Below are 19,844 nucleotides of genomic sequence, written 5' to 3'. Positions count from 1 at the left end.
TACTACAATTAATTAATCTGATGCAGGACCCAGACCCAAACATTAGTCTTTACACTAATGACAATGAGGATAAATAGGTTTTGACTGTGCAATGCACAATATGTTAAATAATCATATTAATATTGGCCCTCAATGTAACCGCTCTATCCTTTATTGAGTAATGAATTTAATCAAGTGTTATGTTTTTTGTTGTTCTGGTTTTTTTCTACATTAGTCATCCAATATTAGCTATTAATTTCAATGACTGCCAAGTTTGTGATGGTTGTGTGAGGGCGGAAAAGTGTAATACTCGATAAGTAAAGTCAAATTAAGGACAGTGCTTCATAGTGGATGGATTGAGTGCCCCCTTTAGTCTGGGAGGGGATTTATGCTCAGATGTAGCAGAGCCATGAAACCTGAATCACTGGCTATTTATGTTTCCTCGCTGGAGATCAGCAAGACAAATCTCAATTGCATATTTGTCAACCACATTTTCACGTCCCCTTTTTCAACATGAGCTGATGCCAGTTTTCCTCTGCCATTTTTATGGTTCCTTGGGGGGCTTTTATTGGTCCGTATAAAATATAAAACAAATTGATAAAAGTGAAGTAATATTTATAGCATGCACATAACAGAGAGCTATTACAAAAATTGTTTCCATTGTAATACTGATGTCTCCAGGGAGATGAGTGCTTGGACACTTAAATTACTTTGTATCGTATAGCTAATTCTTTTTTCTGTGTATGACTCACTTATATTTTTGAATATCGGAACTGCAATTCTACAGTTTAAGTCATTGAGTTGCCAGAGGGAAATGTCCTGTCACATTTTTACTGTCCCCAAAATGGCTTTCTAACACTCATTTCATGATTACTTTAGTAGAAGTTGGGTATGACATGCACCTTATAACATTACATTGCATGCACTGTTTATTTTTATTTTTAATTTTTTGGATAGGATTCGTCTCTTCTTGTGCACTCTTCCCAGAATGTGACTCTTACAGCCCGTGATGGCAGTGGGGATGTCACTGGCAGCCTGTCTGTGGGTAAGAATCTGTAACCGTGGTGGTCCAATTATGTGCACGCATACACACACACACATGTATATATGTCATTATATATAATATATACAGCATATATAGAGTCCTTAAATGTTAAATTGACAGGTAAAGTAATCTCAGGATTCAGATAAAATGAAGAGGATCTCCTTATATGTAAACTAATGCGATCTCAGTGCTGGATACTGTAGTGATGGGTTGCAGCTTTGTATCATTAGAGGGAGCAGTGGTTGCTTGTACAAGTTCTAATCAGTCAAGTGCTTGTTTTGTGCAAGAGCATTCCAACAATGCCATTGGCAGAAAAACCAGTATCATAAACCAGCCTTAATAAAGCCATAAACCCTTATGTAGTTTTCTAACCCTGTCATTTGTCATCACTAGGGATGTAACGATATTTCTAATTTCGCAATATTGCGTTAAAAAAATGTCTCGATACCGTCGTGGGACTGTGACGAAATCTACCAGGGTATTACATGGTTATTTCACTAGTATAGCTACATTCTGCCATCTCTCCTTGTTGAAAATTGTATTGTTTTTGTTTTGCAATTGTACCAGGGGTGGTTTGTTCCCTAGGGCGGTCAGGCGATGCACCACCAAAGGGGGAAAGGGAGGGAATCACATTCTACCACAGTGTTCTGCTAGCTGTGACTGTTCTAGACAGTTTGTCCTGCCTCTGAATATCATAGTACAATCAGCGTCAAATTGTGTTCCGTGGAGTACCGCCCCTTTCAGGTGATTTCAGTTTGGTTGAAAATCGCCCAGATGGCTCTGATAGACTCTCATGTTAAGGTAATTTTTTTCGAACTGCAGGCACTGCAATGCAATCTGTATGGGTTCCAGGTGGGCTTGCACTAACGTGCTTTTGACATACATAACCTGGTGTAGGGATCACCGGGGCAGCCAGTGATCTTGTCACATTCAATGTTACCTCAACTCGATCATGTCATTAAGAGAAATAACATTCAGTCGTCGTGGTAATCATGATAAATTGGCAACTAAAGAATTAGGACCACCCAGACCAAATTTAAACATCAAGCAAGTATCTACAAAGGGGGAAAAATTGTATAACCGGGGATTTTTGCGGAGCTGGTATGAGCGGAAAACGTGGCTAGCAGGCTGGGAAGTAGCTAGCGCTTTGTTTGCAATGTGACAATGTCTAGTTATCTAGCTGTTAATTTACCTATTGAACGGGTCACCTTAGCTATCATCGCAACAATTGCCCCCTGCCCCCCCCACCCCCCCCACCCGAGAGATTTGGCAGGAGCTGCCACTGAATTGTACATACACAGTTCAATCAATTATTGCCAAAGACAGTTCATGCCAGTTTTTGCACATGCTTAGGTCATGGCTGGCTACTTTTATTTTATCGAAGAAGAAAACCAGAAGGACTTTAACTTAAAAAGGAAAAGCAAATTTTATACAAATAAAAATGCTGATTTATTATTTAATAAAGGACATTTTTTCAAGTCATCATTTTTCTTCATTTTTTAATATCGCGATAAATATTGTATCGTGGTATTATCGTACCATGAATTTTTGGTATCGTTACATCCCTAGTCATCACAGATTTCCATTTAAACTTAATTGAGCTAAAATACTCTCCTTTTCATCAGCAGAATAAGAGTATCGCATCTCTATTAAAATACCCAAAACTTGGAGAGACTATTACTTTGACGCCCTTTAGTCTTTGTCTTGGGCTTCAGAAAAAGGGTATGGTTATTTGGGAGAGGGTGAAACCACTGTAAATGTCTCTCAAGGTTGTTATGTGCTATTGTTATTGTCAACATATATTCATGCACCCCTATCTCTGAATCAGGTTTTGGCTTGCCAAAAATGGCAAAAAGAGTGGACGACTGTCTCCTCAGGATCTGTCAGCAACAGAATATTAGACAGAGCATTTTTATTTCTAGATGAAAGCTGGATTCATTTTAAATGTTACTGACAGCCAGTTCCACAGTTCCCCAAACTCAGTGTTTGTCTGTGTGCTTTCTTAGAGGGGATGACTGAAATAAAGAGCTGTTTAGCGGTGTAATCTGAAGTCATGAAGTTGCTGGCAAACTGATCCTTGTTGATTGCCTGCCCCCTCTCACAATTTTACTGGATCTGCATTTGTTCCAGGCCCACAGATATCGGAAGCCTTTGCGCAGTACTTTGAGGTGACTTCAAAGGACGACAGCACGCTATTCTCCGCAGACGAGGATGAGGTGGCGATAATGGTGGAGAAGCTGCGTGTCACTGGTATGGCAAATTCTCCGGCACATTCTCCTACAGCTGATGGCTGCAATTACCAGACCCCTGCTCCCTGTCCACAAACTCCATAACCTTCTAGCTCGTCTGGACAAATCCTGTTAGGGTGAGGGTTAGAGTTAGGGGTCAAGTTATAGTTAAGTACGCTTCCATATATTAACTTTCACACACTTACCAGTTTTTTTTTCTGCAAACCTTCAAATTACCCTCAGCCTCCACTCAGACATGCTGTAAAGTAATGTATAGTAGGTTTTAACCCTTTCATGTGTATGGTCACACCGGTGTGATTAGCTCTTTCACACGCAGTCAAACTAGTGTGATTAGAATACTAGATTGGAAAAATTCTAGCTAACGTTAGTGTAACCCCTCGTTCCCGACCGAAGCTACTCTCGCAGGAATCACAGGCAGACAGGAGGGGTTGGGTTCACAGTGTGTGTTTTATTAGCACTGGCAAATAAACAGCATAAGTAGGTTGTCAAATATATGTCAGTAACGTGTCTCTGGTTCCTGTGCATAAGAACACAATCATTGTATTGTCTAACTTTCTCGCAATGGTCATTTAATGCTGCATTAGCTATCAAGGCTAACATTCTGTAGCTAACCCTCGTAGCGTTTCAAGTAGCTAGCATTACTATATTCAATAAATGAAACAAGACAAATATTTTGTCTTTAACTCTGTCTGCCCAGTGCCGGCCAGAAGCAGATGGGGGCCCCCCCTCTGAGCCCGGTTCTGCTCAAGGTTTCTTCCTGATAGGGAGTTTTCCCTTGCCACTGTTGCCTTAGGCTTGCTCTCAGGGGGTCTCAGGCCTGGGAACAATGTAAAGCTGCTTTGTGACAACTTGTGTTGTAAAAAGCGCTATACAGATAAAAAATTAATTGAATTGAATTGAATTGAATTTTACATAGCTTGATCTCCACTTAGTGTAATGCCTACATATTCATAAAGTTGTTTATACAGTTAGACAATGATTATAAGACAATTTTAGTCTTTTAATCTTATAAGACATATTTTATATGACAATGACTGGAGCTCATATTTCAACATACCACACTTGTCGCCAACGTAAGAAAAGGGAACAAGATGTGAAGCAACCAATGAACTTGACAACCAACTCGTTGGTAACCAGCTTGTGCCAGGAGAGGACATTACAATACAAACAGATTAGAAAATATCAGTAAAACACGTGAGAATGGATACTCAGAGGAATGAGAACCTAATATTTTGATTAACTTCATATAATTCGTACACATCAAAACCACTCTCGCTGCATTAGCTTTGAGGAAACAGCGATTTAACATTATAAAGTATAACAAATGCAGCAGTGAAAACTAGGGTTGTCATGATAACAGATTTTTTTAATCACAATAACATTTGAAAAAATATCACGATAACTGCTTCTATCAACATAATTACAGTTGATGCAATAATGAAGGCTGAAGACAACCGTGTTTCAAAAACAATTATTAAACTTTATTAAATACTTTTACCACAAAGTTGTGTTCTGGAATGCCTAGTAATAAAACAACCGCAAAAATATACACCAACATGTTTCTATGTTTTTCATCATCTAATGATAGTCATACACCTAGTGATAGTGATTTTAACATAAGAACATAAGAACATATGATGACGAGAACAGGCCATTCGGCCCAACTAAGCTCGCCATTTCTTAATTAAAGAGTATCCAAAACTGCATCAAGTCTAGGCTTGAACACAGCAAGGGTCTCTGCCTCAACTACATGACCTGGCAACCTATTCCATGTATTGATAACTCTTTGTGTAAAATATTATTTCCTTACATCAGTGCGGAACTTACTCTTAACTAGTTTCCATTTATGTCCTCTTGTTTTACAGACTGAACTCACCCTAAAGAATCTATTATAGTTAACCTTATTGATTCCTTTTATACATTTAAATACCTCAATTAAATCACCCCTAAGCCTCCTCTCGCTTAATCTAAATAGGTTAAGTGACTTGAGTCTTTCCTCATAGCATTTATATTTCATGCCAGGAACTAATTTAGTTGCCCTTCTTTGAACCTTTTCTAAAGCTTCGGTATCTTTTTTATAGTGCGGTGCCCAGAACTGCACACAGTATTCCAGGTGCGGTCTGACTAAGGCATTGTATAATTTTAATATAACCTCTTTAGATTTATACTCAATACTTTTGGCTATATATCCCAGCATCCTGTTGGCCTTTTTTACTGCTACAGCACACTGCCTACATCCTGTTAAGCTTGGGTCAACCATTACTCCCAAGTCCTTTTCAAAATGAGCACATTCTAGTTTTTTTCCACCCATGAAGTAGTCTTGTTTAAGGTTCTTATTTCCTACATGCAAGATTTTACATTTATCTAAATTGAAAGTCATCTGCCAGGTATCTGCCCACTTTTGGATGCTGTTTAGGTCTTCCTGTATTATTTTAGTTGATTCTATACTGTTGGCTAGACCCCCTAGTTTTGTGTCATCTGCAAATTTTACTATTTTACTTCTAACCTCTGCATCAAGATCATTTATGTATATAAGAAATAGCAAAGGCCCCAACACCGATCCCTGCGGGACTCCACTTCGTACAGGACCCTGCTCTGATACAATTCCTCCCACAGTTACAGTCTGCTTTCTATTAGACAGCCAACTTTGAACCCACTCGGTGATGGCTCCTGTAATTCCCGCAGATGTCATTTTCAATATGAGTCTCTCGTGCGGAACTTTGTCAAATGCCTTTTGAAAGTCCAAATAGATAATATCATAAGCCTGGTTTGAGTCCAGACATGCTGTAGCTTCCTCAAAGAAGTCCAGGAGGTTTGTTAAGCATGACCTCCCTCTGCGAAAACCGTGTTGGCTATCATTTAGAACACCATTTCGTTCCAGGGATAATTGCAAATTATCCCTAATGATGGATTCCAGTATTTTGCATGCGATACAAGTTAAGCTGACAGGCCTATAATTTCCTGGTTCAGTCCGGTCTCCTTTCTTGTAGATAGGTACTACACTGCCATGTTTCCAGTCATCTGGTATTTCTCCAGTTTTAAGGGATTGCTTAAAAATAACTGTCAGAGGCTTGTAAACCACCTCTGCTAGTTCTCTGAGAACTCTTGGATATATTCCATCAGGGCCTGCTGCCTTATTTGTTTTAAGTTTTTGAAGTTTATCTAGTACTTCTGCATCATTTAAATCAATTTCCTCTATAAGTCTCTGAGAACTGACTGCACCTGAAGGCATATGCAAAAACACTTCACTACTGAAACTCTCCACAAAGTAACTGTTTAGTGTATCAGCAATAGCTTTGTTATCGTAAACCATAACCCCATCCTTATTTTTTATACCTCTTATTTCATCCTTAACTATCCTTTTTTGACCATAATATTGAAAAGAACGTTTAGAGTTGCTCTTTGCATCTAGTGCAATTTGTCTTTCATAACATCTTTTGGCTTCCCTTATTTTTTTCTTAACTTGAGCTCGTATATTACTGTATTCAATCTTATTTCTATCTGAGCTCTCCAACTTATATTTTCTAAATAATTTCTTTTTTTTGTGTTAAACTGTTCCGCAGTGGCTTATTCATCCACTGTGGATGCTTCTTTTTCAGTTTTCCTTTTCTCACTTGCGGAATGAATTTACGCTGTACATCCAGAATAATTATTTTAAATATGCACCACATTTCTTTGACAGTTTTACCACCTAGAAGAGGTACCCAGTTTATATTCCTTGTATAATCACGCATCTTAATAAAGTCAGCCTGCCTAAAGTTGAATACCTCTAGCATTGGAGAATGCAGACTTGACTTGCCAAAAAACTTCAAATGTAATTGAACTATGGTCACTTGTACTGAGTGGTTTCCCTACCTCAATACTGCCGATTCTATCAGGATTATTACACAGAACCAGATCTAGGATTGTGTTTTCTCTCGTGGGTTGAGTAACAGACTATATCAAAAAACAGTTATTTACAACATCCAAAAACTCTTCCTCACATTTACCTTGACCTGACACAGCTTCCCAATTAATTGAAGGGTAATTTAAGTCCCCCATTACTATTGTCTCACCCTCCTGACATGCTAGTTTAATGTTATCAAAGAGAGTACTACTGACATTGCTATCTGAGGCTGGTGGCCTATAGCATACTCCAACATTCAGACCTTTTTGATTTTCCCCCAATATCTTAATCCATAAGTCTTCACTAACACCAAGGGACTCCATTCCTGGAACTTTCTGAATATTAAGATTATCCTTTACATAGAGAGCTACGCCTCCTCCTCTTCTATTGATTCTATCTTTTCTTAGTAGCTTGTATCCCTCTACGTTGTACTCGTCCCCATCCCCTGGACCAAGCCACGTCTCTGTAATCCCAACAACATCAAAGTTACTATTACTCATAACGGTTTCCAGATCGAGAATTTTATTTTTTATGCTTCTAGCATTTAAACAGAGAAATTTCAGGGTACCATGTGTGCCTCTCCTGCCCTCTACCCCCGCCCCCAACTGCCCAGAACCACCTCTATTACAGTGCTGTTCTGACTGATTTACAAGCAACGTTTCCTCTCTACTAATAAGATATTTAGCCATGGTGTGTTCTATTCCGGCAGTCTGTCTATCCCTACCCATCTGACTGTATAAACTCCCTGCCCCCCCAAACCCTAGTTTAAATAACCCTCTGCTACCCTAAGCATACGCTGGCCCAGTGCAGCTGTACCCCTCCGGTTCAGGTGCAACCCGTCCTGCTTGTACAGGTCACCCCTGTTCCAAAAGGAGTCCCAGTGCCCCATAAACCTGTACCCCTCTTTCCTACACCAGGTTTGTAACCACGTGTTAAACCTCCATATAAAGGCTTGCTTCCCTTTGCTTGCACGTGGTACTGGTAGAATTCCAGAGAAGACTACCGTGGAGGTTCTGCTCCTAATCTTCCCCGCTAGCTCAATAAATTTTTCTTGCAGAACCCCGAACCTACCCTTTCCTATGTCATTGGTTCCAACATGGACCATGACCACCGGATCCCCCCCCGCTCTGGCCAGGAGCTTGTCCGCGCTCTCCAGGAGGTCTCCGACCTGGGCACCAGGCAGGCAACAGACCATGCGAGACTCCTTGTCGCGCGAACACACTATGCTATCTACCCCTCTAATGACTGAATCCCCCACTATCACCAACTCCCATTGCAACATTTGATAAACCTTCATTTATCAAATGTTGCAATGTTATGTGTGTGTGTATGTAGGTGCAGTTTCTTCAAATTTCGTTCTTTGACCAGTCCCTTGAGCTTAAGTCAATGACGCGAGACTTCTTTAAAAGTTTCAAGTATTTACTAAATCAAAATGTTCAAATTACAAGTATAAAAAACAGCAAAATAAAAGGTCTTTCTTTCTATACAGGATATCGGCTAATTTCTGTGTAGTCACGGTCAAAGACTGCTGCGCTCTGACCTTCTGCGTCACTCACGCAGCTTACTGCTTCGGCGTAGTGATGTCATGGATATGTTAACACACAGTAATTAAGCAATATTAAACTTAAGAATTAACATCACTGAATAAGCAAGTCAGTTCTTTCAAATATCCAAAATACACATTGTACATAACAAAAATTAAATCATTCATTTAAATTATTCACTTATTTCCATTATGGCTCTAACACGCCTGGCCCCTAATTGTGTAGGCATGGGGGCTACATCAATTACTCAAATCAAATAGAGCCATTCACTTTCTAAATCAAGCATCAAACATATTCACAATGCTCATCTCCAACTGTGAATAATCATTTTAACAGTCCTTTATGTCCATTTATACTGCTTCCTGCAACAAACATAACTTGGTTACGGGTCTTTCAAGGACGCTGCTCTTCGTCTGCACTTGCACACTTCGAACATTGCCTTTGGAATCCGGCATTGTCTTGATGATGCGGCCTATCATCCATGAGTTTCTTGGACCTGAAGGATCCACAATCAGAACAATGTCGTTTACTGCAAAGTTTCTTTTCAGCTTGGACCAGCGCTGACGTTCTTGCAGCAGGGGTAAGTACTCTGTGGTCCATCTGCGCCAGAACAGGTCAGATAGGTACTGTATTTGTCTCCAACGTCTCCTCCCATACACATCACTCTTCTCAAAGACCCCTGGTGGTATTGCAGGCTTTGCTTTCATCAGCAGTAGATGATTTGGAGTGAGTGCTTCAAGATCACTTGGATCTTCTGGCATCTTTGTTAACGGTCTGCTGTTGATTATGGACTCTACTTCACACAACAGTGTGTGCAAGCCATCATCATCTAAAACTTGTTGTTTCAGCAGAGCTCCAAGCACCTTCCTCACCGTTCTAATCTGGCGTTCCCAGACACCTCCTTGATGGGAGGCACCAGGTGGATTAAAGTTCCAATCAGTTACTCCTTTTAGCATTTCTTCCTTGATCTTAGAGTCATCCATGTTCTGTATAGCTTCACGCAACTCCCTTTCTGCGCCAATGAAATTCGTTCCATTGTCCGATCTGATAAGACACCTGTCCTCTTCTACTGATGAAGCGGCGCAAGACGTTGATGCACGCATCGGTGTCCAGAGAGTGCACAACCTCTATATGAACCGCTCTCATGGTCAAACAAGTAAACAAGACACCATATCTCTTAACCATGGCCCGTCCTCTTTTTACTTGAAACGGCCCAAAATAGTCAACACCCGTAAATGTAAAAGGTGGGTTGTCTGGTGTCAGTCTTTCCACTGGCAAATCTGCCATCTTTTGCTCGCCAGTCTTTGCATACAGCCTGTGACAGGTGTAGCAATCTGATAGCATCTTCCTTATGGCAGAATTTGCTTGCGGGATCCAATATTTCTGTCTGAGCTGTGCCAGAACATGATTCTGTCCACAGTGTCCGACCTGATGATGCGTATGTTGGAGAATAAGGGTGGAAATCTTGAGGTCTTTGTGCAGGATAGCTGGATGCTTAGCCTCCTCTGGCATCGCTGCCCTGCACAACCATCCTCCAACTCTCAACACTCCTTCATCAAGGTACGGATCCAGCTTGTATATGTGGCTGCTCTTTCTAACTTGGTTCTTTCCCTGTAGCAGCGTCTTGATCTCTTCTCCATATTTCAGCTGCTGACTGTAGCGAATCAGATCATGTTCAGCATTTGTCAACTCTTCCATGCCAATTGAGAAGTCTTTCAGGCTGTCTTTGTATTTCTTCATTTCTTGAGGTATGGCACTATGCTGTCCATCCTGTTTGCCATCTGAAGCACTCATGGTCTTTTGCAGTTCTGCTCTTTTGTGGCTCAAGTTCAGCAAGATCCTTTTGAGATGAGTGAACCATGCTACTGCCTTTTTTAAGCGGTGCCAGTCAGAATAATATGCAATGAGCTTGCCCAAAGCATCTTCGTCTTCTTCAGTTCTGACGGCACAAGACACAGCATTTCCTTTAATCTCTGGATCTTCTTCTGGCAATGAACTTGATTGTTCTGTCCTGACAGGCCACTCGTCGCATGGTCTCAGCAGGAATGGGGGTCCTTCAATCCAATTCTCACATCTCATAAGGTTATCTGCCGTCAAACCTCTTGAGACATGGTCTGCGGGATTCTCTGATGAATTCACAAACCTCCACTGTGAAGGCTTGGAGGCCTCTCTTATCAGTGACACTCGGTTTGCTACGAACGTCTTGTATCGAGCAGCATCGTTTTCAATGTATTTCAAGACGGTCATGCTGTCCGTCCAAAACAATGACTCCTCGAGCTGCATGTCCAGTTCCTGCTTTAACATTCGGTCCATCTTGACTGCCACAGTTGCAGCTGTGAGTTCCATTCTGGTTATTACAGTTATTTGTTTGAGTGGTGCCACTCTGGACTTGGCCATTACAAATGAACAGGACTTCTGATCATGCTCATTAATCCACACAAGGTAGGTCACAGTCCCATAACCGTCCTCGCTGGCGTCCGAAAAATTATGCAGCTGTGCTGTCTTGATGTGTCCAAAGCTTGCAGGCTTAAAACATCTCTTGACTCTAAAGCTGGAAAGCTTCTGCAGATCAACCGTCCATCTTGTCCATCGCTTCAGGTGGTTCTCTGTGACCTCATCGTCCCATCCTTTCTTGTCTTTACAGAGGTCTCTCAGGAGCAGTTTCACTGGCAACACAAAGGGTGACAAGAATCCGAGGGGATCATATACAGAGCCAACGACTGACAAGATTCCTCTTCTTGTAGGGGGTTTGTTCTGCATATTGACGTTAAAGGAGAATGTGTCAGTTTCGGTACACCAAGTCACCCCTAAGGCTCGCTCCACAGGCAACAACCCACTGTCCAAATCTAGAGTCTTGACTTCTGTGGCTCGCTCTTGCTCAGGAACAGATGACAGAAAGGCTCTTAAATTACTCATCCACTTCGTCAAGTTAAATCCTCCCTTACTACAGAGAGATTTCAGATCCTTGGCCAGCAAGATTGCTTCTTGATCTGTTTCCACTGAGGTCAAGCAATCATCCACATAAAAACTGGTCAGGAGTGTCTGAGCTGCCATATCTGTTGTCTCATCCTGTTGATCCTCCACTATCCTTCGAAGAGCAAAGCATGAGCAGCTTGGTGAAGAGGTAGCACCAAATATGTGGACACACATCCGGTAATCAACTGCCTTATCTTCCAGACTGCCTTCAGGCCACCACAAAAATCTAAGGAGGTCTGCATCCTTCTCTGGAACTCGGACCTGATAAAACATTGATTCAATGTCAGCCATGATGGCAACTGGCTGTCTGCGAAACCTCTTCAGCACTCCAAGAAGAGTGTTTGTGAGGTTGGGTCCTTGAAGTAACTGACCATTCAGGGAAAATCCTTGATAGGATGCGTTGCAGTCGAACACCACTCGTATCTTATTCTTCTTGGGGTGGTAAACCCCATGGTGAGGGATGTACCACACCCTTCTGTCTGTCTGCAACTCATCCTCTGGTACTCTTTCAGCATATCCTTTGTCAAGCATGCTGTCCATAAATCCTGAGTAATCACTGTGAAACTGAGGATTTCTCGCGAGTTTCCTTTTCAGGCCTAACAATCTCTGCGTTGCTATGCATTTGTTGTTTGGCACCTGAATTGTCTCATCATTCAGCGGCAATCCTATGTGGTAATGACCATCTTTGAACTGTAACGACTTTGTCACTGATTGTATGAATTGGTGATCTTCCTGAGACATTTCTGTCTTATCCTCATATTGCCTTTCAGGAAAGTCTGTGTTGAACTGCTGAATCAGCAAGTCTTCAATAGTCTCCACAGATATGTGATTCGCTATACAGCTTTGCAGAGTGTCAGGATTCAAACTTGTGCTTTCTTGCTTCGGGCCATTCACAATCCAGCCTAGTACTGTCTGTACCGCATATGGTCCGTCATCTCTGCTGTTCACCACTTTCCATGGTTCCATTGCTTTGTAGGCATTAACACCTATCAACATTTCAACTTTCAACTTTCATCTGCTTCAATGTGCGGTAGACGAACGTCACACAGATACGGCCACTTACTCAGATCTTGTTGCTTAGGGATGTTACCTGTCTTCACAGGAATGTGTTCCTGTGTCAACACCCTTGGCAGATCAATGTATGTGGTTCCTTCTAATGCACACACTTCCTGTTAAGACGTGACCTTGAGTCTTCTTCTGTTGTCCCATAGTACACAGTAAGAAGTCTGTTTTCTTGCCTCGAACAGTAAGTCTGTGCATCAGATCCTCTGTGCAAAAACTAGTGGTGCTACCTGGGTCTAAAAATGCATAAGTCTCTACGGTCTTGTCACTTTTCTTTGATTTCACCTTTACAGGTACTACTGACAATATGCACTCACTGTCGCCGGCCCCAGTAGATCCACAAGCTTCTTGATCCAGTGACAGAAGAGCATTCGACACTGTAAGACTGCTGCCATTGGTATTCCCATCAGAACCTCTATTTTCCTTCGTCTTATGCAGTATTGTTGGATGCTTCAAAGCACAATCTGCACACGTCAGTCTTCTCTTACAATCTTTACTTAGGTGTCCTTTGTTGAGACATCCAAAGCAAAGTCCTTTGCTTTTCAGGAACTGTATTCTTTCTGGATGCTCCTGTTCTTTAATCTTGTTACATAAGCTGAGTGTGTGCGCCTTCTCACAGTACAAGCAAGCCTTTTCTGAAGCGTCAGTAGACTTGACTGTATTCTGCTGTTCCTTTTCCTTAAGAGGCTGTGCGCCATCCTTCCCAATGGGGGTAACACCTGTGGCAAAGTTGGCTCCTTTGATATCATTCTTCTTAGTACTCTTTGCAACTGGCTTGGGCTTGGCCTTCACCTCAGCTTTCACATCCTGAATGTCACCGAAGAGTGGATCATTCGCAACTTGCGCACACCAATCGATGAAGTTGACCAGGTCTTCGAACCGCGCTCGTCTTCCGTGACGTGCTTGAAGGTCAAATGCAGTGTTCCTCCACCGTTCTCTCACTTTATATGGAAGTTTTGAGATCACTGTCCTCATATTGCTCGGATTGTCCATCTCTTCCATAAACTCGACATCAGACATGGTATTCCTACATCCAATGAGAAACAGTGAATACGCCTTCAAACCTTTTGCATCCTCCGCTTTGATCTGTGGCCATTTGAGTGCCTTGTCAAGATAAGCCGTGGCTATCTTCAGTTCATTGCCATAATGGTACTGAAGCAGTCTCTTAGCCTCTCTTAGCCCTTTATCTGGTTGCATGTGTTCACAACTGCGGACAAGGTCTCTTGGTTCGCCACTTGTGTACTGCTCTAAGTAGAACAACTTGTCCTGATCACTGTTCGTCGTCTTCTCTATTGCACTTTCAAATGCTCTCATGAACGATCTGTAGGCAAGTGGATCTCCAGAAAACACTGGAACTTGTCTTTGAGGAAGCTGGGATAGCCTTTGCTGCATGACTAGTAGCTCTGTTACTTCATTCTGGCGCTGCATTATCTTATGAAGTTCTTTCTCAGGGCCACTTAACTGTTGTGACGAACCAGAGTCAGGAATCCTCCTAGCTGATGCATCTGCCTTATTGCGTGCACCAGGTGCCTGTACCGATGACCTTGGCTGATGTAGTACCGGTTTTCTTTCCGCTTTCAATGGGGAATCAGAAAAATCAGCTTTGTGCTCCACTTTAATATTCTTGTGTGACTGATAATAATTGCTCATGTCATCACGAGTCTCTTCATATTCACTAAGAATTTCCAATCTGGCAGTAGAAGCTGCAATATCTGCCTCCATCTCAGCATGTTCACGTTTGGCCTTCAATTTTAATTCCTCAACATCTAATTCTTGCTTTTTCTTTAATGCATCTGCACGCGCAAGTAATGCTGCATGCTCTGCCTTGGCCTTAATTCGTGCTGAGCTGGTTGTAGATTGTGCTAAAGAGCCATGTCTACTTCTTGCACCCAGTGTGAAAGTTTCAGACACACTGTCCTTTGGCATAATGTCTTCACTGACATCATCTTCATTAGGCTCTTTACGTGTTTCCCAGACCCATTTTTCAGTCTCAAGAATAAACTTGTCAAATAAATCACATTTAGGCTTATACCAATTTGACTGGTCATCTTCTCTTTCTGCTTCTGATAAACTGAATCTGAACCATTTCTTCATTAGCTTCTTTAAACTCACTAAATATGCGAGTGAAGCCATGTGACAATTCAACTTCTTTCATTTGCTGAATATCACGCATCTTGCGAGTGAGCAATGCCAATTTTCCTTGTCTCTTATTGCGCAGCCTATTCAATTTATCTTCTATGGCTATTTCTGTGGGCTTTGGCGCCCTCTTCTGTCTAGCAGAATCCACAGTTTCACTTGCTGAGTCATCAGCCATTTTACCACGAATATGCTAGTGCACATTAACTATCTCAACTCACTGAAACTTCGACAGTTTCTCTGTCTTCTAAACGTTCAACAAATCCTCTTGTGAAAAGACACATACAGAGTGCATCAAGCATTCAAATAAAACTGGTTTCTTACTCAAACGGGCTTCCAGAAGTGCTGCTGTAATTGGCCTAGCAGCAGGAATTAACATGTTCTCGCTAGCTTGTTCATCTTAGCATTCAGACATCAAAGGCATCTTTCCGTGTAAATCCTCGTCTTCAACATTCCATAAGTAAACGATCGGTAGAACAGTCTACTTCAATGCAGTTTAGTTTACCTTCCTTTTAGAATGCTGCAGGATAGATGAAGATTTCATTTTCAGTTTCTTCAAATTTCGTTCTTTGACCAGTCCCTTGAGCTTAAGTCAATGACGCGAGACTTCTTTAAAAGTTTCAAGTATTTACTAAATCAAAATGTTCAAATTACAAGTATAAAAAACAGCAAAATAAAAGGTCTTTCTTTCTATACAGGATATCGGCTAATTTCCGTATAGTCACGGTCAGACTGCTGCGCTCTGACCTTCTGCGTCACTCACGCAGCTTACTGCTTCGGCGTAGTGATGTCATGGATATGTTAACACACAGTAATTAAGCAATATTAAACTTAAGAATTAACATCACTGAATAAGCAAGTCAGTTCTTTCAGATATCCAAAATACACATTGTACATAACAAAAATTAAATCATTCATTTAAATTATTCACTTATTTCCATTATGGCTCTAACAGTGTATGTGTGCGTGCACATCTGTGAGTATGTGGATGTGTGTGTTCACGTGCCTACATCTTACATCTCATTTCATCTTATTCATTCATTTTTTCCCCCAGATACAATTTGATTTTTGCTATTTGCTTTGCTATTGTTGGAACAAGTCACTGTAAAACAAACAACTGAACTTTGTTCTGGAAAAACACTGCATCTTTAACTATCCAGTTGCCTTATATCACTCATCTCAAAATAATGTGTGTGGGACCACTGGCAGTCTTTCACACTGGCATTACTCCAAATTGTTGGTCAAAAACACCCTCATGCTTACAGTTTGTGGTTTGAATCTGTTTTGAGAGGTTCATACCTTTGTTTCAAATCAGTTCGAATGGTTTGTTTCGGTTCTTTAACCATATTACGGTCACTGTCTTGAGGGGAGAGAGTATCATCAAGGTAGGCCAAGAATGGGTGAAGTGAAGACACAGTAGCGTACTTGTCACCACTGAGGGTGTCTGTGAATTTCTGGAGAGGGGCCAAAACAGCATCCACATCCACAAGTATGGAAGTATCTTCTCTGAGGGCATGAGATTCCACAGCTTGCGATCCTGAGCAAATACAGCAGACACTGCCTCTTGCTGCTTCACAAATCTCCCTACCATGGCCCCTGTAGATCCCCATCGAGTGGAGACATCCTGTGTCAACAACAAACAAAACTGTGATAAAAATTTTATATATATAACACATCTACAGGAATGTCTGAACCTAAACTAAGCCAAGGAAGTCCAGCCACATATGCTGAAACTAGCTAAATATGCTGCACTAGCTAAGTGTAAGCAACATATCTATCCAACATTGGAGGCTACATAGTCTCAGCTAGCTAGCTAAGTGTATTTTTGTTGTAGACACAGCTACATTTATTAACTAGATAACTAGATAGCTAGGTAGATAGCTGAGATTATGTAGATTTTAGTAAAGTTAGTTAGCTAATATAGCTAGCTAGCCAACTCAGCTTAGTAGAGCAAATGACAGTAGAAAGGATCTCTTTGAGATCAGTGGGTAGAGCAAGGTAGCTAGCTAGCTAGCTAGCAATGCGTAGCCTATAGCTAGCCGTTAACATTAGCAATGGTTTCACAAATTAGCTACCTCACATTAAATGTAAACAGATAAAGAAAAAGGAATTCACTTACAGGTAGCTAATCGAAAATGACAAACTTTTACTTACATGAATCAGTTGATGATGAGGTAATCCTAAATCAATGTCTCCAGCGAAGTTCGGCTTTGCGTTTTCCACTTTGACTGAAGGAATCAACAGCGCTGTGACAGCATCTGACAGCTCTCTGAACTGGCTCTACTTTTGAGATCCTTGTTTACAGAGAGGTCCAAGTTGTGGCCGAAACAACTAAGACGTCGAAATCCAAGAATTACAAAAGCTTTCTTGTTGTTTGAAGCACTGTCTGTTGTGCCGACAATGACTTTATCTGTCTGTAGCCCCCACTTGTCCAGTAGATCGAGAACACCCTGTGCAATGTTTTCTCCTGTGTGGTCACTTTCAAATAGGAAGGTGCCAAGGTTACGTGCCTGCAGCTCCCATTCAGAATCCACATAATGCACGGTGAGGCTCATGTAGCTGTCGAGTCTGAGAGGACCACATATCCGTTGTGAAGGAAAAATAGTCGGCTTTCTTCAGACTAGATCTCATGACATCTACCATTTTGGAATGCAGACTATTAATGACCTTTTCCTTGAAAAACTTTCGGCTAGAGACTGTAGCACGGATTTAAAGTCTCAAGCATGGTGCGTAACCCCTTCTTTTCCACACAGTACAGCGGCATCATGTCCTTCGCCAACCAATACCCAACCGCCTTGTGGTATTCCCACGCTTCATTGGAATTAACATGCAGCTTTTCTCACTTCTTAAAGCACTGAAACAGTGTCTGCTGCTGTGGTGGTAGCACCCCAGTTTTTGAACCAGGCAGCAGCTGCTCTTTCAGCTTTCTACATTTATTGTAGAGGTCGGAATCATTATCGCGCAGGTAAGCAAAAAGATTTGAGGTATTTCCTCCCTTACATGGCACAGTTTTCCTACAGGTGTGACAAGTAGGTCGGTGTCCCCTGTCATTGTCAGGGCTTAGGCCAAAATACTGCCAAGCAATACTTTTTAAATTCTTTTTAGCAACTAAAGTGACATTGGTTTGACTACAGTCTGTCGTCGAGTCTCTTCCACCATCTGCCATTTTGATGTTACCTCCTGTAGCTATCGTACCTATGACCGAATCACAGCCCTGCTGATATTCAGTATAACTTCACTCCCTCTCATGTGCTGTTACTTAATTACGTAGCTAACGTCCTCTGAGTAAACTGTCTGACCTGGCTGTGACCGTGAAACCATCTCCCTCTAGTGGCCATCTGAAGAAAGACATTTTCACTCCTGCTTGAGAACGGGGCACAGTTCCCATGAAATGTGATCCATATATGTTTTAATTCTGATTACTCGATAAAAACGATAACAGAAAAAAGAGTTATCATGATAATTATGACTATTATGTATCATGATAATGCATTTTTATCGATTATCGTGACAACCTTTGTGAAAACTATGAGGAGCTTAATAACATTAATGAAAACATAACCAACCATGTAACATTTACATTACATTAACGTAACACGCACGCTACATAGCATAAAATGTCACATATGAAAGGGTTAAGGAACAACTGTAGGCATTGTCAAACACTGCTGCATCATAGGAAAGTGGGGGAAAAAAAGAGCAGGTTGGTAGGTATAGTGCTTGTGCCTGCGATTTTTAAATGACCTTGTCTTCAGCGATCTCTTTATTTATCATCAGTCTCCCCTGATGTTTTCTGGCAATTTCATGTGGCCACTTTTAATTGAGCTGGGGACAAGCACACGTGGCTCAGCATGTGTACCATGCTCACACGCTGTCAGACCTCATCAGCAGCAGAGAGCATCTGCTGACAGATCCATTATTTCAGTGGAGTAGTGCCCTGATGGGGCAGAGGGGTAAGCGTGGCTCACACGAGGGTCAAAGGTCTCTGTAGATTAGCCAAACAACTCAGCAAACAACTTCCATCTGAAGTTGAGCAGAGGGTTATTACAGCCAGCACTCATATCCCTGAATGCAGATGATTTTTCATTTGTTCTGGTCATCCGTGAGCTGGAAAACAATATTTTTTACTCCATTTTTTCAAGGTTGATGGTTCACCTCAAGGTGATCTTCTAGTCAGTGACAAGTGCTACAAAAAGAACAGGGTCATCTCTGTATTTTTATTTTACTTATCCATTTTTGCTTTTCAACATGAGGGCTATAATAAACTCTTCAAAACCATTGCTGGTACATACAAGTTGTGTTCCTTATATTGGCTGTGGGACACAGCTGGTATACCCCAGGGCCGGGTACTCAACCTTTATTTCCTTAGATTTCTTACATTATCCATTTCACTGCTGGACACTTACTAAGCTATGCAAGTCACTGGATAGGAGCATCTAAATTTTATACTACTGTTTGTTTGCTAATGTGTGCTCCTTCATTGGTTATCTCCATGTTGTAATCTCCATAATCACCATTGCCACTGCCAACATTTTGTAGAATTGAACCTTTCATCTCTACTGTGCAGTGTTTTATTTGTACAAATTCCAGTGTTGGGTGTGTCCAATGAGGGCTGTGTTCTGTAGGCTGAATTTACAGCACCACTCCTGTTCACATGGGAGAGCTCAGTGCTCTGTTAGTTAGGTCTAAATGCTGCCTCAGGCATTATAATACCCCCACTATTATAATACCTCCATCATTAACATCATTAACCACCCTGTGATGTTGCGTATGACTCTGTATTGTTAAAATTGTACAAATTTGAATGATTTATGATGGATGAAAAATAATCCATGAATGTTATTCAGATAGAATGTCCAATGTTCAGGGAGAGACTGATGGAATTCTTGAAATTAGTAGTAATTACATTTGTTTGTGTTTACTTTTTCAAAATGGAAAGAAGCAACCATGAACTAATTTACAACATC

At 41.3% G+C, this 19,844-nt stretch overlaps 1 protein-coding gene across 4 annotated transcripts in view; it reads left to right on the top strand.

Annotated features, from left to right (window-relative positions):
* Window positions 1-19,844, top strand: part of sgcg (sarcoglycan, gamma) — a 53,767-nt gene that overhangs the window by 29,307 nt on the left and 4,616 nt on the right. For all 4 annotated transcript variants that reach the window (XM_036536188.1, XM_036536192.1, XM_036536189.1 and 1 more), the window contains exons 4-5: window positions 937-1,024; window positions 3,155-3,274. In XM_036536188.1, the coding sequence (XP_036392081.1) occupies window positions 937-1,024; window positions 3,155-3,274 (208 nt within the window). The remainder of the gene's footprint in view (window positions 1-936; window positions 1,025-3,154; window positions 3,275-19,844) is intronic.

The sequence above is a fragment of the Megalops cyprinoides genome, chromosome 9, assembly GCF_013368585.1.
Source record: "Megalops cyprinoides isolate fMegCyp1 chromosome 9, fMegCyp1.pri, whole genome shotgun sequence".
NCBI lineage: Eukaryota > Metazoa > Chordata > Actinopteri > Elopiformes > Megalopidae > Megalops > Megalops cyprinoides.
The sequence above is the reverse complement of the archived record's forward strand: the minus strand, read 5'-3'. Positions and strand labels throughout refer to the sequence as shown.